Source organism: Dipteris shenzhenensis, chromosome 26 (assembly GCF_047967505.1).
Source record: "Dipteris shenzhenensis isolate YYH24624 ecotype China chromosome 26, Dip_SZ_1.0, whole genome shotgun sequence".
Classification (NCBI taxonomy): Eukaryota; Viridiplantae; Streptophyta; class Polypodiopsida; order Gleicheniales; family Dipteridaceae; genus Dipteris; species Dipteris shenzhenensis.
Genome location: NC_141621.1, coordinates 28685567 through 28710936, shown reverse-complemented (window position 1 = coordinate 28710936; position 25370 = coordinate 28685567). Strand labels below are relative to the sequence as shown.

The following is a 25370-nucleotide window of genomic DNA, read 5'->3' as shown; positions in this document are numbered from 1 at the left end:
CACCAAAGTGCATCTTAGATTGTCACATTTGACATAATGATTGGATGGTGATGATGATGATGACCAGAAGGACGGCCTTGTGTCCTATTTGTCTTTTTATTTGTTTAATATCAGAGTGACAACAGCCAGACCTTCTGTCCAGGGTATAAGATAAGACTATTACAAGACAAGAAATTGCAAATGACAATTATGCAGGCAAGAGTGCAGCAGGTCCCCCAAAGAAAAATCTTAATAGCCACTGGAGCAAACAAAATACAAACAAGGATCAAATGAAACACTCAAGACTTAACCTGAAAAATGTAGGATAAATAGCAAATCAGCAATATTTCCTCAAAAGCCTAATATTGCAACTGACTGCAGAGTTTTCAAAAGTATAAGACAAACACTTTACTTCAGCATGTGACCACATTAGACCATCCAAGAATTTACTTCAAACCGTAGCCACATTACAATATCCAAGGATTGGTTAACTGAACCAAATTTGTGAAAATACAATTTGACAGAAACTGAGACAGTTTTCCTTCAAGGTTTTGTGAGATGGCATAACATAAGCAGCATTACTCTCCTCTTGAATTCTTGTTTCTAGATATTGCTCAGGATTGGGGGCCACCATTTAAAAAGAATTTCTCATGATCACGTTGACTTTTACATTCACCACAATGTATATTCTGGGTTTTGAGACACATTTTGAGGCTTGCTCGTCCTTGTCAGATCACATAAAAACATTCACCACAATTAAATCCTCCACCAGGAAATCCTAATCCTGCCATTCTTAGCCATGTACATAGCAGGAGCTCTGTCTAGCTCTTATCTGTAATCAGCTATTAGGCCATCCCTCTATAATATGGCTTTAGGTTCTACATGGACAGCAGAAACCTTAATTCTCACCTACTGTACCTTATTTTCCATGTTGAATTCTTCCACATCCTTAAACCCTGCATAATAATGGCCTAGCAAAATTATGAACCTTGCAAATTTGCGCTACATATGACACTTGGTAACCCAAAAAAGTGAACCAAAATCCCCATTGACCCCTTGATCTCAGAACTCTGAATCTCTGACAATGCATATGATATACGCATGTTTTATTTCTTCATCTGCAAGAATGCTTTTACACAATAACTACATAGCTTGGGAAGAAACGCACACCACACTCAAGGGTGCAAACTCATAATCAAATAGTCTCTTTTTTTAGCAATAAGCTTTTCCAGGTTTCACAATATTGACATTCGTTGCCATGTGATGAGTTTACCTTTCGCAGCCCAAGAAGAAACTCAGTCAGAAAAATCTGACTTATCACATTCTTCGCAGGTGATCAAAGATGCAAACCAATGAAAAATGAATTGGTAAAAGTACACACAATGGCATAGAACTCCGTTCAGAAAATCTTTTGGATGCAGAAACATACTTTGAGGCCATGAACAAAAAATGGCTCTTCTGCGATAAGGTGGAACTGAAGCTTAGAAACTGCTGCTCCAGGTACAACAACAGAAGTGTCAACTAAGTAGTAATGTGTCTTTTTCATAACCTGCACAGCATAAATATTGGCATACCACATTATAATTTCACAAGTGTCCAAAAGATGTTCATTACATATTGATCTCTAAACAATCATTACATTTTGATGTTCATTACATATTGATGCCTAAACAATCACCCAAACGCTAACAAAATTGACAACTGTCACAGGAGACTCCAAAACAAAGAGGGAATATCGAATGGATTTAGTTTCAACAGCGCAGGCACAAAGCTAGGTCCTGTTTTCTAATTTCTATAAGACGTTATTCGCTGTCAAAAATGCTCGGATTTGTTGCATGAGCACTCAAAGTTACATCCATCATCTCAAGGTTCTGTTTTGAGTGGAATAATTTGTGACAGGGATAGGGTGACAGTGAGCCAACACGACAGCATGTGGATCTTGTTTGGGGCTGTAATTTTTGAGAGACCATCAAGAGCAAGCGTAAGCTTATGAGTGGAGTTCATAAACACTTAAGAGAAGATCTTGACATTATCATTGCACAGACTACAAAAGAGACAGTTCATTGTGACAGGCCTACTTTCTGAACAACTTTGCTCCATGCAGATACATTTTTTTCATTGATTTATTATTTGTGCACATGTTTGCTCTACATGTGCAAGTGTAATGTATGAGTTCTACTTACACAACTCCACACACCGGCCTGTTATCATCACCAAAATCCTATGCACTGGTTATCTTCTTCAAATCCAATATGGTCATTCTCAGCTTCAGTGATATCACTTTTCCGTGGTTTATACACCATAGTTCTTTTGGACATGGTTTGTACACCATGACTGTCACGAGGACGTGAAATTATGGGACTTTTGATTTGCCACTCCTATAATTTGCGCGTGACTGCCTGAGCCTCTGGGGCACGAGGGTACGACCATGGGGCGGGACTTGGGGAATTAAAATTCCCTAGTAGGCCCTTGGAAATAGTGAATGTTCGCCCAGTTACCAGGCAAGTAATTCCTAGGGCCAAAGTGTGCAATAGGGGGGCCAAAAGAGTGGTGCAATTAAAAATTGCTAATTTTAGCACAGGACCCCAAAAAGATCCCAGAGCCCTTCTTTTAGATGCAGAAGACCAAAATCAGTTCCAAACGAGCCAGATCATCAGTTGTGAGTTGCTAGAGCCTGCCAAGTGCTGCTAGAGCCAAATCGTCATCTGCCAGGAGCTTCCAGAGCCTGCCAGGGAAAATCGCCATCAGCCAGGGTCAGTTCCAGTGCATCGAGGGCCCGCCAGAGGAAATCGCACCTAATCCAGGAGCCTATTGCAGATTGTGATTTCAGCCAAGGTGTCTTTTCCAGATTGCGATTTCATTTCCAGGTCTTCCGGGCTGTGCCAGGTGACTACGTCTTGTTCCAAGGCTGGTCCAGTGTTTCCACGCTGCTACAGGAAATTGCGATTTGTTTCCAGGTGTTTCCAGGCTGTCCAGGCTGCCACAGGAGATTGCGATTTGCTGCCAGGCTGTCCAAGCTTGGTAGGGAAACTTGCGATTTGATTTCTGGAGTCTTCCGGGTGTTGTTGCTGATTTTGGTAACTTTCCAGGCGTGGGTGTTCTCTTCTAAGCTGCTCTTGGGACTGTGCCAGGGCAGAATCAGCTTTTCTTTGCAGGATCCAGGGTTTTCCAGCCCGGTGACTTCTTCTGTGGATACTGGGTAGAAGAAGGCTTGTCTTTGCCTGCTTTTGCCATTCCCTGATTGGTTGCTCGCTAGTTATTGCATTTGGGTTTCTTTCCTCGCGAAGAAAGGTTGATGTATGCTGTTGGACAGTGGCCAGAGAGGCTATAGATTGAGGCAACCTGTTTGGGAGTGCTTTGTCGATTGATTGCACCAGAGATTGGCTGTTGAGGGCTTTGTCTTGCAGTTGTTTAGCCGTGTTTGGCTGGTTGGGCACTTGGTTGTGCAATTGCAGTTGTGGCATAGACAGTGGATGCTTTTGGGGTCTCTGTTGCATGCTTTGGTTCGCTAAGGACACACGGTTGTCTAGTAATTGGATGCCATTTCACCATTTGGAGTTGAGCAGGGAATTACAGGGTGGGCTTTACGGGGAGTCCGCGGGTGTTGGTTGCCTGTGGTGCAACTTCCCAAAGACCTTCATAATCAGCCACTTGGCTTCAAATGAATGTTAAATAAATACCACAAGGGGCGCCAACGTTTGGGACCAATCGGTATCCTTGTTTCTGAGTAGGAACACTCTATCTCCCCTGCGATTTAATCCGTGGTGTATATTTATTTGTCAAATTACTGTGTATGTTGTAATTAAGTGGATCCTACCACCCTTTACGTTGTTGAGGCTGGTTTCAATGAGTTCATTCTCTTACATGGTTTATACACCATGAGACTACACCATCCTACTATGGTGGTGGCGACCTTCACCAGGGTAGCCACAATTGACACCTTATACAGTGTACGGCTCCAGTTACATTTTGATGACAGGATATTGAAAGCTAGTGCATCGGTTGAACTCTACATCATATGGAGTTATTGTACAACATGTAGGATTGTCCAAGTCTGTAGGACTTGGCATTATTTTACTTATGGGACCACCCTCCACCTGTCAATATGCCTCATGAGATTAGGATGATCCAAACATCCACAAGGTTTCCATACACACTCATAGGGTTTATACACCCTACAATTGCCAATGCCTTCATATTGGGTCTTGCGGGTGACCCTTGGTGTGCTAGGTGATAATGCTCAGTTTTTACAAGGACAAAACGAGATTGCATTGACTTAAACTTCAATGTTGAATGTAATCTCATGTATTCATCATTAACCCAACCACACATGCACATCAAATAGTACACAAAGAGCCCTAACCCCTAATTTCAATTTGGGTAAATTCTGAGTCGTCTTGCCTAAGTTATGGCCCTAGCAAGCCTAGATTACTTTAAATGCTCCAAACAAAATTGTGTAATTAATTTTGTCCATGGGAAGAGGGGTCAATGTTATGACCCCATGGTAATAGCAGACAGAGAGAGCAGTAGGGACTCTTGCAAATGCAAATTTTCAGCAAAGGGAAGGGTTAAGAAGTGAAAACTTGGAAGAAAGGGGGCTGAACTTTGAAGCTTAAGAATAAGGGACCGAGGCTGCAAGAGGTAGAAAGAGGAAGCGACCTTGAAACAAAGGGAGAGAAAGGGGTAGGGACTCTTGCAAAAGGGCTACAAATTCAAGCAAAGGGAAGGGTTAAGCCGTAAGAACTTGGAAGAAGGAGGCTCAAAGTGGAGTGAGGGCTGCGTGGGTAGGAGAGGGCTGAGGGTAGTGTAGGCTTGGAGAGGGCTGGAGTGAAGTCTAAGTGTAGGGAAAGAAGGCAAAACGCTTGACAATCATGCACAGTGCCGCCAAGTGGAACGACGTCGACTAAGAGGGGACGAGTTTCGAAAACGAGGGAACGTGTTCCTCTGGCATTCCATCCCCGCAATCCATTCCGGGTACGTTACAAACATTCTAGTGTACCTAGGCTCCATGGAACGGTCTTCCCCCCGAGAATGGCTTTCCTTGGTAACTATGCATGTGTATGTTGTCTATGGGATCAATTGCACCGGTCAGCTAGGGATAGACAAGATGAACTCACCTAACACTGGCTCTAGGTCTAGTGAGGTCTGGCATCGTCAAGGAAGAAAATCAGTGATGGATCACTGCTACTGTGATCAGCATGCACACACTGTCCAACTCCCTCCCTCCACTATAACCTTTGAGAGGAATCTCGTCGTCCAACAAGTGCTACCATCACTCCCATGGGGTCACTCCCTAGGTCAAAGAGTAGACAGGAGATCTTTGTGGTCCTGATGTGAGTGTCCACCCAAGGTCGAGTCTATCGAGTTGTGCACTCTAGCTCTCTGCTACTTGTAGTTCCTTGCTGCCCCCGGCTCAGGTCAATGGAGAAAAAGTCTGTAATCATTCTTTGACTGGGTTCTGACGGTCCCTTTTGTGATCTCCTCTACGCTAAATTGAGCTGATCTCTATGTCTCTAGGCCCCGAAGAGGCAAATAACCACGCATCGCTGATCAATTGTGCCGAAAACTCAAAGAGAGAGAGAGAGAGAGAGAGAGAATGCACTTCAAAACACCCTAAATTTCATTCCATGTCCATTAACTCTATCCAAATGTAGACATGAAAAATACTCATGCCCATATAGCTTCCAAGAAACCCTCAAGGTCCCAACTTCGAAGAACCCCTTTACCTTCTAAGTTCCCCATGCCCATGTCTTCCAAATACCTATGTCTATGCATCCACGTGCATCCATATGCCTCCTTGTGGTCCTAGGGCCTAACACCAACATAAAGAATTGAGGAAGAAAATAAAGAGCACATATGGATGATGGCAAGATCATGCTAGTACAAATGAGGGTTGAGGATCAGGAATGTACAAGAGCAAAACGAAGGTGGAATGGGAAGGCTGCAGGGCATCCAGCAACAGGTAGTGGTCCAAGGCGCATAGCAATCGCTTCAAACATTCTTTTAAAAAATTCCGTTGCAGTCTTGGGTCGGCGGAAAGTGTCTTTTATCTTGTAAGAGAGACAATTCAATACAGATAGGACCGTTAACTTGGGGCTTGGGACCTCAGAAAAACCCAATATCACTATGATTGACAAAAGTATCACCCTCCTCCGTTGAAATGATAAAATATAACTCCACTACAATGCAGACCATCATCAGATGACCTTACCTACATCATGCAGGATCTAGCTTCCATTACAGTGCAGAATTGAATAGAATAAAAAGACCCATATGTAAATACTTTTGGCAGCCTACCAACATGGATCCTCTAGTACGCAATCATTCTAGCAGGTTCCAAATGATTTTCTGTGATCTACAGGATCTAAATCATGCCATTCCCCAAACAATAAAATGTCAATGACAACTATGCACCATAGCTATACCAATACCAGGACACATGCAGCACAGCATAGGCTCCGAGTTCTCCTTACGTAGTAGATTTTTTCACTGCTTGGTTTCCTCGTCTTGTCCTGATTATTTAAATGTACTAGAGCATCAATCTGCTTTAATATCTTAATGTTTATTATAAATTCTTTCATACCCTACAGAAAAGAAGTAAAGAGAGAGAAGTTAAACTTGGGGCATCATGTGCACAGGATGTACAAATATAGCTTTGACGTGACAGATGTTGGACTATCATACCTTGAGGTCTCGTTCAGTCACATAAATAGGAACGACATCCTGAATGTTATTTGTCCAATCACGAAGATCATCCAACCCTGCACAAACACTGAGTCATGAAACTAGCTCTCGGAGGTTATTCCCGAAGAAATGCTGACTGAATATCTTAACATAAGCACCTATCTGTGAGAATGGGACTCTTCAATTACATCGTCCAAAGAATCTTTTACCCATAAAATATAGCATAATGAACCATTTTGAATTATCCACAGTACAAGCACGTGAGAGAGCTCAAATACTAGGCACATCCCCAGTAGCTCTTCATATCATAGGCCTCCCATGTTAGTATCTTCAAGGTTTAACTTGAGATTTCCAAAACAAGTCCTGAGATCATGTATGCTTCAGGTAAAGAAGGTTTTACTATTCAAGATCATGCTCATTGCTATAGAAAAGTTAGCAGAAATGGCTTACACAAACATGTCCACGTTTCACAAAAAGTGCTCATATGTGTAATTGCTAAGGGGAAATAAAAAATAGTAAAGTGGTACAGATTACAGGATTCAAATGAAGGCATAAGATAGAGCAGCTTCAGAAACATACCCTAATCTACATAAAGTGTAGAGGATATTAGTTTTAAAGATCATTTGAGAGAATCAAATTTTCTAAAAAACAGTTAATTATGCACTTTATGTATCATTTTTTAAAGAGTGAGTGCTCATTCCAGAAAACAAACAGAAGTAAAAGCATACTTCAGCGGCAATGCATGGGAATGCCTACTATGATTTCTAACTATCAAGCCATATCTAACAAGACCTCAGCTAAGAACTTTGTTTAATAGAGCTAAGGATCACACACGATAATACAAGGAAAATAGAGCTCATAAAAAGGGGCTAAAGGCGCTAACCGGCTGTAACACATACTGAAGTTGAAGACAATTGGACATCCTAATATGCTGTCACAAGGGCCCTTTGGGTTGGATATATCCTTGTGTTCATCTTTTTGTTTCATTAGTTAAAAATAGTGTCTAGAACTGATGTCAGAATATGCAACAATAAGATACTTAAATATGATTAAAAGTGCCTAGAAAAGACACAAAAAAATAATACTTTTCCATGTACGAAACCATGGTTCAAGCCGGTCCAAATTGGATATATATTGACCAAGATATGAGGCCCTAAATATTGCATTTCACATCAAACCCGATAGCATGCCCTTTGGCCTATTTGTATTTTGAAGCAATTTGGGCCACATTGCACTTTGCAGCGTGATTGTCAGTGGCCCTACACTAAAGATTCTACCATTAATAGTGACATTGCAGTTATAACTGTAGAGCCAACCAGCCATATAGTTAGTTGTTCACCATTGTTTGGTGTGAGTGGAGCTCTCGTTTGTATAGAGGAGGCATAGTATGGCTGAGGAGCCATAGTATGGCTGAGGAGCTACGCATGCCTCCACCTCTCTTGTGAATGAGGCTTTATTTCGAGCTCTATACTGATTCAACCAAAAGACAACTGACATCATGTGGTAACAAAAAAGAAATTATATGCCTAAATTTGTGAACAAGCACTTTGAAGGAAGGGGTAACTAAAGCCACAAACGGATCTAAGATGTCAACCAAATGAGACAAAGACACATAATGTGCCTTTTACTGAACAAGCTTTGAAGATAAAACGTGCTTGTACCACTATTGAAAACATGAAAAGGACAGGTTGCATACCTTTAAAAAACAAAATTCACAAACTAGTCGCTTTTGAATTACTCTCTTGTTAATCAGATAAAGTAGGGCCTGCAGAGGTGACCCACATAAAATAAAAAATGGTTACCAAGTAGATAGTGCCAAAATTAATGGACCCAGGAAGAAAATCAGCACCACTTTCTAGGCCAAAACTGACCCCTTTCCCCTCATAGTATTACCAAACATGTACACTCTTGTGTCCATCTTGTTGTTGTATAGCCTGTTGTGAGACTGGCTCATAAAGTGCAATTACTGCCCAAATAGTCTACCTTAGTAGAGTTACCTGATTAGCCATACATAGGGCATAATGTCAATCGTTTTCCTGAAGCCCACATAGCAATAACATACCCTTTCACGTCTTACACAGGTCAGGACATAGTCTTTTACACAGAGACACACCAGAATCTAAAGCGTCCATTACCAGTGGTCAGCGGGTGCACCTGGGACTCGTGAGACTGCGTATAGAGATGAGACAAGGGACAAAGGCGGAGCACAAGGTTCAGGAGGAGCAGCGGTACTCATAGGCCATCTCTCTTTAGTACGATTTCAGTAGAGAGGAGACATACACATGCCAAATTTCTCTAGATCCGGATCCGGCGTATGGACAGCTAGGACTTGTTTGTTGCAGTTACTTTCCACCCGAGATCCCCACTTTGTTGTCCGAGAGGAGCCTGAGACGTCACCATATGCAGCCCTATATCCACATATTGTAGATTTCTCGAGCCGTGGAGAAGTCCTTGCTGGGGACTTCAATGCGAGGACAGGCGCACGTCAAGTATCACTCCTCGATTTCAAGGATGATGCTATTTTGCTACCAGACCTTGATTGGTCTCAGTAGATGGCCCTCCTCGGGTGGTTTCACTTGCTTCCCACATGAAGGGGCTCCAATGTTAACGATTACATCATGGGATTCCCTGCCTTCACTTTCCGTATCAGTGATTTCGCAGTTGCACCACCTCCTCCTGGAACTGATCACACCTGACTCTTCTTTCGTATCTCCACTCCCCATCTTGCAGTACCACCTACGCCATCGATCATTCATACCACCTACCACGACATACACTTCGACCGTAGTCTTTCCCCTAGATACTCTGCCCGCCTCCACACACTTCTCACTTATATCGCTTTCATACTCCTACTAGAGGATAGTTCGGCTTTAGTCACTCGCTCACTTCACAAGGCTACCCTTCACGCCTTCCCATATACTACTTGCTCCACTCGTCCACCACCACCCGGGACTCTCCCTTGTAATAGAACTGGTACGATGATGAATGTAAGGCTTTACGCCGTCAACTAAGATGCGAGACCAAGCACAACTTTTGAGCGATGCACGAGTATCGTTGATTGGTACGTAGGAGGAAGCACGCTTTTCTTCGTCGCAATGAGGAGGATCTAGTAAACATTTTGTTTAGTAACAACTCCAAGGACTTCTGGCGGAGATTCCTAAAGCAATGGTCCCCTTCACCCCTCACAAACACACAAGTCGGGTACACTTATGCTCGCAAGGTATTACGACATTTCACACCAAACCTCTCACACACCTTGCCCCACCTCCTGCACACTTTTTACTAAGGGGGGTGTTAAGGACACTATGACAAAGTTTCATAATGGCCATGCGAAAGTTCATTAGGGGTTATGCACTGAATTCAATGCATAAGAAATTAATATCCTAGCCCCGATCCTAGCGAAGCTCTTTAACAAAGCTGCTTGCCTTGGATTCCCACACACATGGACCCTTAATACAATCTCACCCATTCACAAGGCAGGGGATCCCATGAACCCGAAGAAAGAAAAAAAGAAAGAAAGAAAGTTTATTAAAATCTTCAGAAGACCGATGGATCTATGAGACTGTGAAAATCCTGATACAACAAACTGTGGTAGTGGAGCTACTAAACGAGCGTCCATACCAATGCAAAATGCAAAAATGCAGAATAGCGGTACTAAGTCCGAAGTACAACATAGTCATGTCGATGGTCGACAATATATCAGTCTCAGCATCGTCATCAGTATCATCATCATCATCGATAGCAGCCAGATATCAGGATGGATGAGGCAGTGGAGGCATGAAGTCGGCAATAGAGTGCTGTCGGCCACTCAGAGGTGTGGTCCTGGCACGTCTCCTGGTCGTAGCTCTGCGTCTGACCAAGGCTACTCTGACCCCCGACGATCAGGCTCCGACTCTAAAGGAGGGGATGTCCTTGAGTGTGATCTGTGTGTCGACCCTCTGTCTGAGCTGTCGGGTCACAAGCTCCGAGTCACGATCATGTCAAGGCCTCGTCTCGTGGGGGTCCATGTGATCTAGCTGAAAGAACTCCGTGATAGAGCTCTGAGAGAGATCAGCCGAGGAAAAAGTCTGCTCCTATCTCCGTACTCGAAGTATCCTGTCACGGTGTCTAAGTGCCTCATGAATGAAACCTGCCAAACACCGCTAGTCTGGGTAGGAGAGGAAACAGGCCAAAATCTCATAACTATCCCTGAAGAGGCAGTGGAAACGCCCTCGGATCTCATAGTACACAAGACATCTGAAGATGAAATGCTTCTCTGTGTCAACCTCCAGCATTTCACACAGTGTGCATATGCGCCTCTCCCTAGGTAGTCGCTCTGCTCTGCTGCTCTCAATGCGAAGTCTATGTGAAGAAACCCGGAACTGCTCAAGAGAGATCCTCAGCAAGTGGGGTAGGTGAATCTGTGTGTATCCTGGTGGGTCAATGAAACCCTCCGCTGTGATATGTAAGAAGTGATCTCTGTAGAAGCTAAGCTTCACTAGGAGTTCACTCGGTCTCAACCAAGTCCGAAATGTGTGTAGCTGTAGTAGATCCTCACGGATAACCTGGTTGACCTCGTGAGATAAGAGGGGAGAAAACGGAGCATCCATGCTGTACTGGAAGGGAGGTAGTCTATCCATGTGGAGCCCCAATCGCTCAAACCATCTCTCTGTACGTGCATACCAGCACCTCTGGTCTCATCTTGCTGCAAGTGCCATAGAGGAGGATAGAGCTATCCATGGTAGCCTGCTACGCCTCGAGGTATAATCCCCATATTTACTAACTCGGTACAGATATGTGATGACCTAATGACTCACAAAAGGACTGTAGTGTGTCTAGGTGTCTCTGAAGCCCCTCTTCTGTGAGGAAGACAAGAGAGCCACGTCAACTGCATAAAGCAAAATCTGGATCAGCGTGCGCAAGAGAGCAACCTCACCCCCCTGTGTCTGCATCACTGTCTCAAGCTCGTCAATGTAGAGGCCAAACAAGGTGCTCATGATCTCGTCTGTCCATCCGGATCCAGCCCGAACTCTACCAGAAACTCTCTCGTAAAGTGCCATGACACCCCAAATGATCTCCTGGTCATAACCCAAGTCCTGTAGGCGCCGTATGAGGCAAGCTCTTGAGACCGTGTCAAATGCCTTGCGAAAATCCACAAGACAACAGTAAACCCTCTGCTTCTGTGACCTCGCCTCCTCGATGATACATCTGAGCATGAGAATGTGGTCCATGGTTCCATGATCACGCCGGAATCCGGCCTGTCCTACTGCTCTAAGTCCTCGACACTCTGCAAGTCTGCTGATGCATAAATCTTGAACATGACATGTCCAATCATAATGGTCCTGTAGTTCTCCGAGCTCATGGGATCACCTGCCTTGTGGATGGGTGAGATAGTGTTAATGGTCCAAGTGTGTGGAAATCCCAAACAAACTGCTTCATTAAAAAGCTTTGCTAAGATCGGGGCTAGGAGGCTAATCCTCATGATCCTTCGCTCGGCCATTATGAAGTTTCATTACGGCATCCTTTACCCCTCCTCTAGGGAAGAGGGTGCAGGATGTGGGACGAGGCATGTGTGAGGTGTTAGGGACTGGCTGATTTGGGATGTCATAAAGTGTGCGTGCATAATCAAGCCAGATCTGAGTGTCAGTGAGTGGCGGAGGGGACCGCCCTTCTAGAAATCTCCGCCAGAAGTCTGTTACTAAACAAAATATTCAATAGCTCCTCCTCGTTCCGACGAACGAAGTCTAGTTTCTGCCTCCGTACAAGTCTACGGTATTCACGTAGTGTCTCTGGTGCGCTCAGAAGACTGTTTTTGGTTTCGAATCTGAGTTGACGGCGTAAAGCCTTACATTCATCATCGTACCAACTGTTACAGGGTACGATTCCAGGGAGTGGTGGACGGGTGGAGCGGGTGGTGTGGGAGACAGCGTGAATGGCAGCCTTGTGTAGTGAGCGGGTGACAAGGGCAGCACGATCCTCTAAAAGGGGTATGAAGCCAATATAAGCAAGAAGTATGTACAGACGGCCAGAGTAAGAAGGTGAGTGATCCCGATCAAAGCGTATATCGTGGTAGGTGGAGTAAGCACTGAGTGGGGTGGAAGGTGCTGTGCGAAGGGAGATGGAGATGCTAAAGAAAAGGTATGTATGATCAGCCCCTGGGAGCAGAGGTGCTACAGTGAAGTCAATAATGCGAGATGTGAAGACAGGGGATCCCATGATGTAATCAACAACGCTGGAGGCCCCCCCATGTAGAAAGCATGTGAAACCACCTGAAGCGGGCCATCTGTCAAGACCATTATAGATAACGAGATCATATATCCTGTCGAGGTCTAATAGGGCCTGCCCATAAGATGAGAATGGACCTCGCCTGTCAGTCGAAACCCGTAGCATACCTGCCTCCTCAAGGTCAATATCTGGCAAGTAGAGTGGAATCGTCTCTGAAGTCAAGAAGTGGTACCTGACGGGCCCTTGTCCTCGCGTTGAAGTCCCCTACTAGAGAGACTTCTCCACGGCTAGAAAAGTCAATGATGGACTGATAAAGGGCAGCAAATGGGGATGTCTCATCATCATCTCGGATATCTCTGGCAAAGTGGGAGGTCTCAGGGGGGAAGTAGCAAACTGCGACAAACAAATCCCGGCGGTCCATGTGTTGAATCCGGATCCAAAGAAATCTGGAATGTGTGTCTCTCTACTCTACTGAAATGGTCTCCCAAAGTGTGGAAATGAAAGGGACTGCAACTCCACCTGAACCTCAAACTCCTCCTGTACCCCTCGTCTCATCTTTGTAGGCAGACTCCCATGTATATCAGCTGACTATTGGAAGAGGGCGCTCTGGACTCTGATGTGTCTCTGTATAGAAGACTATGTTGTGGCCTATATAGGATTCTGAGAAGTTCCCTGGTTCTGACCATAAGGTACCATTACAGTTCCAAATCGTGCAGGACAAGGTCTCGGATATCTGAGTCTCATAGACCCCGCTTCCCTATGTAGGGGAGGGGATAGGTGCCCTACGGGGGCCTGTAAGAAGTCGTCCCTCTCATACCACTGCCCACTTTCCCTCCTTCTGGACCTGATCCCGCTGCTGCAGCAAAGAGCGCCTCTCCTCAACCTGTAGAGGTGTGAGGTCCTCATCCATAGAGATCGCTAGCTGATCTCAAAGGACTAACCTGCATCGTAGAGCTGAAAGTCGTGCCTGAGTGTCATGGAACCGTATGATCACGGGTTGCTCTCGGTTGGGATCACTCCCCACCCGCCATGCCCTCTCTATCCTGTGCTCAACCACACCCAGGATAGCAACCACGAACGCAGTCGCATCTACCATCGGTGTAGCCTCAGTGCGTGGGATCCCGCGTACTCTGATGTTGAGAGCCTTAGTGGCTCTCTGCTACTGCTCCATGAGGGTAACCGAAACGGTTACCCTTGCGGGTTCCCGTTTGGCCACGTCAACCCATCTGGAAGTCTCCTCAATAGCAGATTGCATGCTCGCAATCTGTGCCTCGATCACCGGGGTACTCCCTGGGACAGTGTGTATGGCTGTGACCTCCTGTCGGAGCTGCATGATATCATGTCTGAGTCCCTGAATAAGACCCGCTTGCTCCCGAATGGCCCTAGCTTGCTCTTGTATGATGCGGCTCTGCTCCTGGTTGAAGCGGACTTGCTCTCGTGCGAAGCGAGTCAGCTTCATCTCACGCTCACGGAAACTATGTATCTCCATGAGCAAGGTCTCACAGGCCTCTAGTGTATCAGCCCACCCATGTCCATGCTGAAACTGTGGTGACTGTGGCATGAAAGTGTGGGACTAAGTCCGAAAACTGAACGGTGACTGAGTGAGGAACAGAGATGACAATGGAATGGATGAGGCGGCCCCAACGAACCATCATGATTGGACATGTCATGTCGAAGATCTACGCATCAGTGCTTGACTCTAAACTCAGTCGATTCGCAGCTCAAAGCACAGGGTCAGGCCGGATTCCGACGTGATCACAAGACAATGGACCCCATACTCACTCTCAGGTGCATCATTGAGGAGGCTAGGGCACGAAAGCGAAGGATCTACTATTGCTTTCTGAACTTTCGCAAGGCCTTTGATAGGGTACCGAGAGCCCGCCTCATTTGGCGATTGCAGGAGTTAGGCTACAGACAGGAAATCATTTGGACTGTCATGGCACTTTATGAGAGGGTTTCGGGCAAAGTCCGGCCTGCACTGGATGGTCAGATGAGGTCATGAGTACTATTGGGGTCAAACAAGGGTGTCCCCTCTCACCAACCATATTTGGCCTCTACATATTTGAGAAAGGCTTTTATGCAGGCTCTAGGGGGGGTTTCGATGCTCGCTTGCTAGCACTATGTTTCAAATTTTACTATACGCAAAAGATGTGGCACTCTTATCCTCCTCTACGGAGGGCCTCCAGAGACCTCTAGATGCATTACAGTCCTTTTGCGAGTCACGTGATTTGAAAGTCAACCTTGGTAAGACCAAGGTTATGATCTTCAATACATCTCGAGCAGCCATGCATAGACAGTGTTTCACCTTTGATGAAGCGCCCATTGAGAATATCTCATCCTATAAATACTTAAGGGTTCTCTTTTCCGGCCCTAGTTTTATGATGAAACTAGCGGTTGCAGGCCCACCTGAACAAAGGATATGTGTCACTAGCCAAGTTAGAGAGGCAGTCCTTCCACTCGCACTTCCAAGACTCTCGGACCAAGGCCCTTTTGTTTGATTTATTGGTCACACTAGCAGGCAGCCCTTGTTGGGGGGCCGGATCTTCTAGATGCAGAGTGTGTGTGGAGCATCTACAGGTTCTCATGCTATCACGGATGATTCGTAGTAAGCCATCGGTTCCTCACCAAATCATCAATGCTGAGTTTGGATCATCCCCACTACAGTTTGAGACAGCATTTCAGGTCATCACTTATTTAAGGCGTGTGAGAGGGTACGGTGATTGTACTTCCGGACGTCGTAGACTACCATGGCTAGCTCTATCCTCAAATATGGCACTAGCAACTGCAGCTGATCATATATGTTGGTATGCACACACAGACGAGTGGTTCGAGAGATTGGGGATCCATATGATAGACTTTATCCCTTCCAGTACAGCATTGACATCCCATTTCTCCCACTTGGGTATTACGATGTTAACCAGGTCATACGTGAGAACCTCCCGCAGTTACATACTTTCTAGATCTGGATCGAACCAAGTGAAAGGCCTCATAGGAGAGAAAGTGCAGCACAGGAAGATGGCCTGACGAGCCCCCAAGGCTGGCCTTGGTAATGCCCCTCCATGTGAGCTTGGGGAAACCTCTCTATCCTACTCTACCTTCGCCAGAGCGAGCGCACCCACAACAAGTCCCTCACTCAGCCCAACAAGCCTCACAATAGGCGGGAACACCCACAACATTGGCCCTCTCTCTCTAGATTGACATCAGGAGATGTTGACCTTCAACACCCCCTCTCAGCTCTTGGATGGAACACTAGCACCAGGGAGCTAGGTATGCCACTGGAACAACTGGAGAAACCCATCGAATGATACTCCATCGCTGACGACCGCCATTGGTACTATCGAAGAAGCCCCCTCTTAGCATGAACCGCCTCAGCATAATCACTGGAAAACTCGTACTGTTGCTCTCACGCCACGGCCTAGATACACTCTCTGGTGTGGTACTGGTACAATAAGTCATCTAGTGTCTCCGTGATCTGATAAGACACTCCCTGTGTCAGACTGCCTCATGGATGAAAGTGGCCAAGCATCTTTGGTCTGGGTATGAGAGGGATCTAGAGAGGCCCTCAAGCCCATCTCTAAAAAGGCAATGGTATCATCCACAGATCTCATTGTAGATTGGGCAACGAAAGACAAAGTGCTCCTCTGATTCCACCTCATGTCGATCACACAGTGTGCACATACGACTCTCAATGGGGATCCTCACCCACTCTCGATACAAAGTCTGTGCGACGACACATGGAACTCTGTCCAATGGCAATCCTCAGTGAGTGTGGTAGATGAATCTGCGTGTACCATGGTAAGATAATGAATCCCTCCTTAGAAATGTATAGGCAGTGGTCCCGATAGAAACTGAGCTTCACAGGAAGCTCTATCTGTGCCAACTAGGTCCTGCATGTGTGTAGTTCAACTCGTTGCCCCGAAATGGGGCAAACAGGGCATCAATGCTGTATTAAAAGGGAGTCAGCTTGTCTATATGGAAACCCAGTCTCTCAAGCCATTTGCATGTGTGTGCATAATAGCCTCTCTACTCGCCCTGAGCTGCCAATGCCATAGAAGATGCTAATGCCAACCAAGGTAACCTACGTCGTCCTACAGTACAAGAGCATATGCTCGCACGCGGTATAGATAAGTAACAACTGAAATGCCACATTTAATTGTAGTGGGGAAGCCCTGAACTCAGCCTGAATGATATGATGAGAAACAGATGACTTGCTACAGATCATCCGTGACAACAAGAGAGCCTGTAAACTCTCCACTCGAGTCCACTCTGTGTCAGATAGATCTAGCCCCTAGCAAGGGCTGCCGTACATGACCGCAAGTCAGACCAAGGAGTCAAAAAGTAGAACCTTGGTCCGTGGGTCCTGAAAATGTGAATGGAAGCATTGTCTCTCCAGTCAGGCAAGGGAGGCGTATCCTCTACTCAGAGGAGCCTGCATGGCTGGGCTCATCATGAAGATAGGTCCACAGAATAGAACCCCTAGGTAAGTGTATGATGAGGCAATCTCAACTGGTGCCCCGTCAAACATGAACCGCTCTCTGTGTGCGGCTGCCTTGGAGTTGTTGAAGATCATAACCTTGGTTTTACCAAGGTTGACCTTCGAATCATGGGAGTCGCAATAAGCTAGTAGTGCATCTAGATGTCTCTGGAGCCCCTCATCCGACGAGGATAAGAGTACCACATCATCAGCATACAATGTAATCTAGAGCATGTATCCAGCGAGAGAGCAACCAGCCCCTCCTAGGGTCCTCATAAAAAGAATCAAGCTCATCTATATAAAGGCCAAACAAGGTCAGTGAGAGTGGGCAATCTTGTTTAATCCCAATGGTGTTCATAATCTAATATGTCCATCCCCCACCCGTACGAACTCTGCCGGAAACCCTCTCGTTAAGTGCCATAACTACCCATAATATCTCCTAGCCATAGCCTAGCTCTTGCAACCACCTCATGAGATGTGCTCATGGTACCGTGTCGAAGGCTTCGTGAAAATCCACAAAGCAGCAATAGACCCTCTGTCTCTACGCTCTGGCCTCCTCTATGACACTCTTGAGTGTGAGTATGTGGTCTATGGTCCCATGATCACACCGGAAGCCTGCCTGTCCCTCTGCTCTGAGTCCTTGCATCACTGCATAGTGGCTGACCTCCATATCAAGTACCGAGGCATCTATCTTGGACATGACGTGCCCAATATAGATGCTCCTGTAGTTGCTTGGGCTCATGGGATTCCCTACCTTGTGGATACGTGTGTGAGTTTTCAGAGTCCATGTACGTGGGAAACTAAGACAACTGCTTCATTGAATAGCTTTGCTAGGATAGGGGCTAGGATGTCAATCCCATATGCAACAAACTCAATGCATAGACCCTCATGATCCTTCACTTGGCCGTTGTGAAGCTTCCGACCATGTCTTTGACGCCCCCTTAGTGAATAGATTGCACAAAGTCGATCAAGGTGTGTGTGAGAGATCAAGAATGGGCTGGTCGGGAATGTCGTATAATGTGTGTGCATAGTTGTGCCATACCTGAGTATATGTGAGTGGTGAGGGGGACTGCCGTTCAAGAAACCATCGCCAAAAGTTCCTAGAGTTATTACTAAACAAGATGTTCAGTAATTCCTCCTTGTTTCGGCGAATAAAGTTTCGTTTCTTTTTTTGAATTAGATGATGATACTCACGTATCATGTCCGATTCGCTCGCTAGGCCATGTTTGGACTCAAATCGAAGTTGTGGGCGAAAAGCCTTACACTTGTCATCATACCAATTATTACCTGGCACAGACCCTAGAGGCGGTGGACGGTTAGAACGTGCGGTGTACGAGAAGGCGTGGAGGGCAGCCTTGTGCAGTGATTGACTAATCAAAGCGGCTCAGTCCTCTAGTAGAGGTATGTGGTCAATATAGGTGAGTAGAGTGTAGAGTCGTGCAGAATATATTGGTGAGAGGTTGTGATCGAAGTGTATGTCATGATAAGTAGCGTAAATGGGTGGTGTGGCAGGTAGTGTAGCAAGGCGAGGGATAGTGATAGTAAAGAAGAGATATGTATGATCAGCCCCAGGGGGAGGTGGTGAAATGGAGAAGTCGGTAATGTGTGATGTGAAGACAAGGGATCCCAAGATTTTAGAAGACAGGGGATCCCAAGATTTTATCAACCACATTAGACCCCCCTCCATGTGGAAAGCACGAGAAGCTATTGGAGGAGGGCCATCGATCAAGACCGTTATAGAGAATGAGATCATGCGTCGTACCTAGATCTAGGAGTACATGCCCATAGGAGGTAACAGGGGCCCATCTATCAGCAGACACTCATGAAATGCCAGTGTTAGCAAGATCTATGTCAGGAAGTAAAATAGCGTCCTCACGAAAATCTAGCAATGGCACCTGACATACTCGTATCCTCGCGTTGAAGTCGCCAACTAGGAGAACATCTCCGCGGCTCAAAAATCCATGATATCCTGATGTAGAGGTGTATATGGTGATGTCTCAACCTCCTCCCGTACTGCCCTGGCGAAGTGTGATGTCTCTCGTGGAAAGTAGCCGACTGCTATGAAGAGATCTCGGCCGGTCGTGCGTCGTAATCTGATCCAAAGGAACCTAGAATGTGGATCTATCCTCTCCATGGATATCACCCCAATGAGAGATGATCTATACAGGGCTGTCACTCCTCTTGAGCCACGTACTCCACCTATCTCCCTCGTCTCCTTCCTATAAGCCAACTCACAAGTATATCCACTGACGACCAATAGAGGGCGCTCTGGGCTCTGATGTGTCTCTATGTAGAAGACTATGTCTCGTCCAATTTAGGACTCTGAAAATTCCCAAGCTCTGATTAAAGAGGGCCTCCCTATGTGGGAGGACGGTCAAGTGATCAACGGGATCCGGTAATGAGGCATCCATCCCGCACCACTGCCCGCTTCCCATCCTTGCGAGCCACTTCTCGCAACTGCAAGAGAGCATGCCTGTAAACTACTCGGTGCTTTCTATCAATTCAGACAACGGATTTTGCAGAGGCGTTTGAATGAGATGATTGCGAGTTGCCAAACACATATACTTGAACTTAAGAGTTTGCAATTAAGCTGGAATTAAGACTTATACAGCTTAACCACAAAGTGACATCATTGGAAAATGCAATATGATTGAGGGGCCAAGACGGCCCCCCCCCCTTATCCAGGCTCACTTTATTCTTGAAAATGGAGATACAAGACCAAGGTGCAATGCACCTTTCAAACTGATGAACTCAGTGAAAACCTAGGACCTAGATACAAGACTCAAGAGCATATGTGCAAGGTAGACAACAAAAAGGAGGACTTCAAGCTCAGGTTTCAACTCTTGGCTTGCCCAATCCACAAGGAAGAAGCCTGCGACAATCACCACTTACATCCAACATTAGAGACAAGCACTAGTTTCTAGAAAGATAGTAGAAACAACATGAAATAGTGCTGTAAATGAGATAAACTTGACAATACATGCTCCCTTCGTGACTTGACCCTTTTGTAGATGAAGTCCTTGATGCCTCTAAAGCTACCTTGGGTGAGGAGAGTGTGGAAATGGGGCTGGAATGAGAACAGCTTAGAAAAACAGCCTGTAGGCTAGAGAGAGAAAGCTTTTATGGAGTGATAGCTGTAGAGAGAGACTGCCAATGCTGATCCCAAGGGAGGGGATGTAAGAGAGGAGCTGCTGATGTTCCAGAGGTGCACAGAAAGGCAGATTTCTGCAAGGGAAATGGGCTGGAACAGTAGAGAGAGAAATTCTGCAGTAGAGAGAGAAAGACTGCAGCAGGAGAGAGAAAGGGGCTGTGGCTGCTCCAGGCTAGGAGAAGGAGAGAGGATGCTGCTGCTGTCCCAGAAGAGCTGAGAGGTGGCAGATTTCTGGCGAGGAGGGGCTGGAACTGTAGAGGGAGAATGTGCTGTTGTAGAGAGAGAATGTGCTGCTGAGGTGAGAGAATGGTCTGGGGAGAAGCTGGCTGCACCCAAGGGGCTGGAGAGGTTCTGCTGCATCATCCAAAAGGAGGGAGAAGAAAAGTGACGAATTTTTCATGTGAGGAATGAAGGGGAGAGGCCTTCTTTTATAGGCTCAGCCCCCCCCCAGGCCTAGAGTGGAAGGTGGACACTTGTCCCAGATTTTTGGTGGGCTGCAGTCCCAAAGAGGACAGCCCACAACCTGCCCCAAATCTACCAGATTTGGGGCCAAACACTTGGCCTGCATGCCCTGCCACTTGCCATGCATACTGCCACATGTGTGGGACAGGTGGACTGACCTGCCAGCTCAGATTCCATGTGGCAGTCTGCCACGTGTCAGCTGCCACATGTCACTCCCAAAAACCCTAAAATTTCAAAGTTGTCAAAATTCAATTCTGATCGCACCCACGGGTTCCTAACAGCTTAGACTATCTATTGACGTACTCTAAGGTCATAATTGAGCCATACTGAGCTCATTTATTTGTCGTCTTATCTTGTATCTCCATTACTCTTGGCATGTTGCTAGGCCCATACCCAAAGCTCAAGGAACATTCTCTTGAATGGTTCCTAGGTCGGTATGCAAATCTGTTCATTTGATTGGTTCCATGTTTGGGTACTCAGGTGGGGTGTGGTTTCCAAATGTCCCTCTCAAAGAGAGGCCATCACTCTTGTGGGTCACTAATGCCCATAACCCCAAGCAAGGGGGTCCACCCTCAAATGCTAGACCTAGTCCCCATTGTCCGTAACTGAACAGTAGGAAAACATTTCATTTCTTAATAAGCATACTATTGAAAAACAAAAAGAAATAGTACCAAGCAAGTGGATACATGTTGAAGCAGGATGACAACGTCTCTCCTCTATCTACAAAGGAGTCAGGTCCTCATCCATAGATATAATGGGACGATCTCGTAGAGCTGATCTATGGCACAAAGCTGCCAAACATGCCGGAGTGTCTCTGAAGCGTATAACAAGAGGCTGCTCTCTGTTGGGGTCTCTCCCCACTCACCATGCTCCTACAATAGCATGATCGGGAACCCCTAACGTGGTCATCACAAAGATGGTCGCATCATCCATCGGTGAGATCTCTATCCATGGAATCCCTCGGACTCTGATGTTGAGAGCCTTAGTGGCCCTCTGCTCCTGTTCCAAAAGGGTCGTCGAAATGGTTGCCTTCGAAGTTCCCGCTTCACTATACCCGCCCATTTGGAAGTCTCTGCTATGGCCGACTGCATGATGGCCTCCACTAATGCAACTGGTGTGCCCCCCGAGACCGTGCTCAAAGAAGAGACCTTCTTGAGCTCTAGAATGTCCTGCCTAAGCTTCAGTGTGAGACTAGCCTGTTGTTGAATAACAAGCGCCTGCTTCTAAGTGAAAGGGCCTGCTCCTGTGCAAATCTAGTCAGCTCCACCTCACGTGCACGAATGTTGTGCACCTCCCAGAGAAGAGACTCCCAGAGATCAGGTGGGTCAACCAATGGGTAGCCCTCACTCACCCTAACTAGCCTCACAATGGGGAGGCACACCCACAACACGGCCCTCTCTCTCTAGAGTGACAACCGCAAGAGATCAGCTTGGTCTTCTGCCCTACACTACAAAATGTGACAAATCTACATTGAACTTATATCTATTTTATGATTAATGTTTACTCTGTACATTCTAACATTGTCACTACTAGAGGGGTGTTAGAAATATTTATATTTCCTAAGGATGTGGCCAATGTTATGAAATAAGATTTTTAACCCCTAACCTCAATTAGAGGTTGAGTTTATGGGTGAGTTGGTCACCACTGCATCTGCAACCGCTTCTTACTACTACTCTGCATGGAGTCTTTTTTCTTCTCGTTGTTTCTCCCTTCGCAAATGTTGCAAAAGTGTCTTCCATTACCGTTTTGATACCATGCCAACGCTTTCCTCGACCCGCAATCTGTTCCTTGTGCCTTGACCTGGCTTTTCAGCTTTCCTGTCTCGCAACCTCTGTCTGCTTCTCTTGCAAGCCATGGCAAGCTGCATATTGCCATTGACGCCATGAGCACGATCAGTCCAAAATAGACCCACAGAACCTAGCTAGTGAGACAAGCGAAGAATGGAAGACAACTTACCCGAAAGAAGACAATCTGCTTCTCTTGCAAGCCATGGCGAGCTGCATGTTGCCATTGACACCATGGCCACGATCAATCCAAAATAGACCCAGAGAACCTAACTTGTGAGACAAGCGAAGAATGGAAGACAACTTACCCAAAAGAAGACAATAGCAAACCAAAGTCTGCGTAAGGTCACGTCGAGGTGCGTGCAGATTGCAGGGCGTTTGCAGGACGGGACAACTTGCAGGTACTTAATCTTCAAGATTTGATGGGCGGGAGATGTGAAATTTCAAAATTTGCAGAAGTAGCAAAATTTTCAGCCGTTGGTTTTTCCCCCTTCGACGATACACGTCAGCAGAATTGGATATCCCAAATAAGTGCAATGTGGCTTGAAATGCTTCAAAACACAAATAGGCCGAAGGGCACGCTATTGGATTTGATGCTGTGTATTATGAAATGCAATGACCTTTGGCATGCTTATGAGCCATATAGCAAAAAAGAAACAATTCAAAATTATAAATAGTGTTCGATTTATTAAAAGATCTTTGCACATATACAAATTGCACTTTTTCAACTTCTTCCATTTTAGGATGAATCTAGATACCAATACTAACAATTATCAATGTTCTAAGACCACCATGTAGTAGTCCCACTAGTTCAAATTTTCAATCTGTTTTGGTTTTCAATAAATCAAAAAAAAGTTATGGAGCGTGCCCTCAAATGGGTATGCATCACTTTAGCACAACATTGGAGACCCGTTAACCCATGCCTAATGTTCTCATTTAGGTGTGTCCTTGGGTTGAGGAGAAGTTCACGTAGTGTACTTTTGAATGATTACTTGGTTGCATGTATGTATAGAATAAAATTTTAATGTTTTTGAATAAATTGCTATATCCTATAGTCTTCAGGATGCATGCTTCACATGCAACATAGCACTTGTAATGCTTTAACGGTCTCGTTCCAAATCCTTAATTCCATAATTTTTTGCTCTCATGTTCAAGTTTGGAATGTGTACTACAACTTGAAGATAAAGTTTGCCGAATTCCGTTCAGCAATGCATAAGTTATGGGTCATGCAAGATTACCTATATATAGAAAACTCCCTGAACCTCACCAAAAATGGCTACACAATGACCCTAAAGCTGGTTCCAAGTTCACCTTTACACTTTCTAAAAGTTTGAGTCTTTTCAGGGATATAGCCACCTATCGTTAGTAGTTACTCAACTTGTCAATGGCCTCAAATTGTCATCCAATGCAAAGCATCAAAACTATGTCGGTATGCAGGACAAATTGCATATCAAGATGCGCTTAGCAAAACTTTCCTTCTTTTTTTTTGGAGAGTGATTACCTGACTCTGCTTGCAGAAATCTTGTTTGGGCCGATTTTAGCTATCAAATCTCATCAGCACATACAATACTGGGTCTATGCATGTTATGCTCACACGGAAATTGGATGGATGATGAAAGTCTGATAGCAAGGTATCCACTCAACAGAATTGTCTTGACACTGATATACGAGAGACAACTACTTTGGTCAAGAGAGCCTACCGTGGATGGGAGGCCGTCTCAAACCATCCCTGAGGGCATTCAAATGGACAAGGCAAAATTAGATGACTCCTATCCCTATCTGGGTGGAAGGGTGGGAAGAGATAATAAGGACACTCAACTTGAAATGGCGCAAGAGAGACTGGAGTAGAATCTGGAAGAATAGATTCAAAAAGGTGTGGGATAAGAACATCTCAGAGAAACAATCTTGCCTTCTTTGGCTAATCATGCACAAAGGAGTCTAGACAGCCAGTCGAGCGCGAGTTCAGTGCATTGCTACATTTGGTTTCGTACTCCTTAATCTCATCCAAAATGTCAGTTTTATTTGCCTTCGTATCCACCTCTAGAACCACTTCCTTCTTCATTGTTTGCACTCACTTTGGACAACATCCTTAGCTACAAAAACTAACTGAGGGTTAAAACAAGATACTTTGCAGGTCTGCATTACCTCCTTGATCATTGCTTGTTTTCCAAGCCCTTCAAGAACCTATGTCAGAGTTGCCATCTGCAACCTTAGCTCTCGTACTTCTTGCTATAGATAGAAAATCTGCTCTTGGGAGCCAATGATGGGCTGGTTAAGGCCAACAAGTAGGGAGAGGGTGTCAAGGCTGCAACTAGAGAGTTACAGGATTTTGCTAGCTACAGACGAGGTTGCAGGAGAAGTGGCACAAGGGGATTTTGAGGAGCCTATCTGCTCCATATTTGAGAGAGAGAGAGAGAGAGAGAGAGAGAGAGAGAGAGAGATGTATTTATGTCTTTTAAAGGCCTCGCAGGCCTATGAGACGAAGTGCAATCACAAAAAGTAACCCATACAAGCCACTGTGGGCTGAAGCAAAGGGCTCGCTAAGGTTGTTTGCAAAGTACTATGCGCTAAGCTAAAACAAAAGCAGCAAAAATCTAGTGCTCAAACTCAAGAATGGAATACATAGCCCGGT

General features: G+C 45.6%; 1 protein-coding gene across 3 annotated transcripts in view; it reads right to left on the bottom strand.

Moving 5' to 3' along the window:
• Nucleotides 1-25370, bottom strand: part of LOC147884918 (Metallo-hydrolase/oxidoreductase superfamily protein) — a 122764-nt gene that overhangs the window by 15298 nt on the left and 82096 nt on the right. For all 3 annotated transcript variants that reach the window (XM_087397539.1, XM_087397538.1, XM_087397540.1), the window contains 2 exons: nt 6664-6740; nt 1409-1528 (listed from right to left, as the gene is read on the bottom strand). In XM_087397539.1, coding sequence (XP_087253665.1) covers nt 1409-1528; nt 6664-6740 — 197 coding nt within the window. The remainder of the gene's footprint in view (nt 1-1408; nt 1529-6663; nt 6741-25370) is intronic.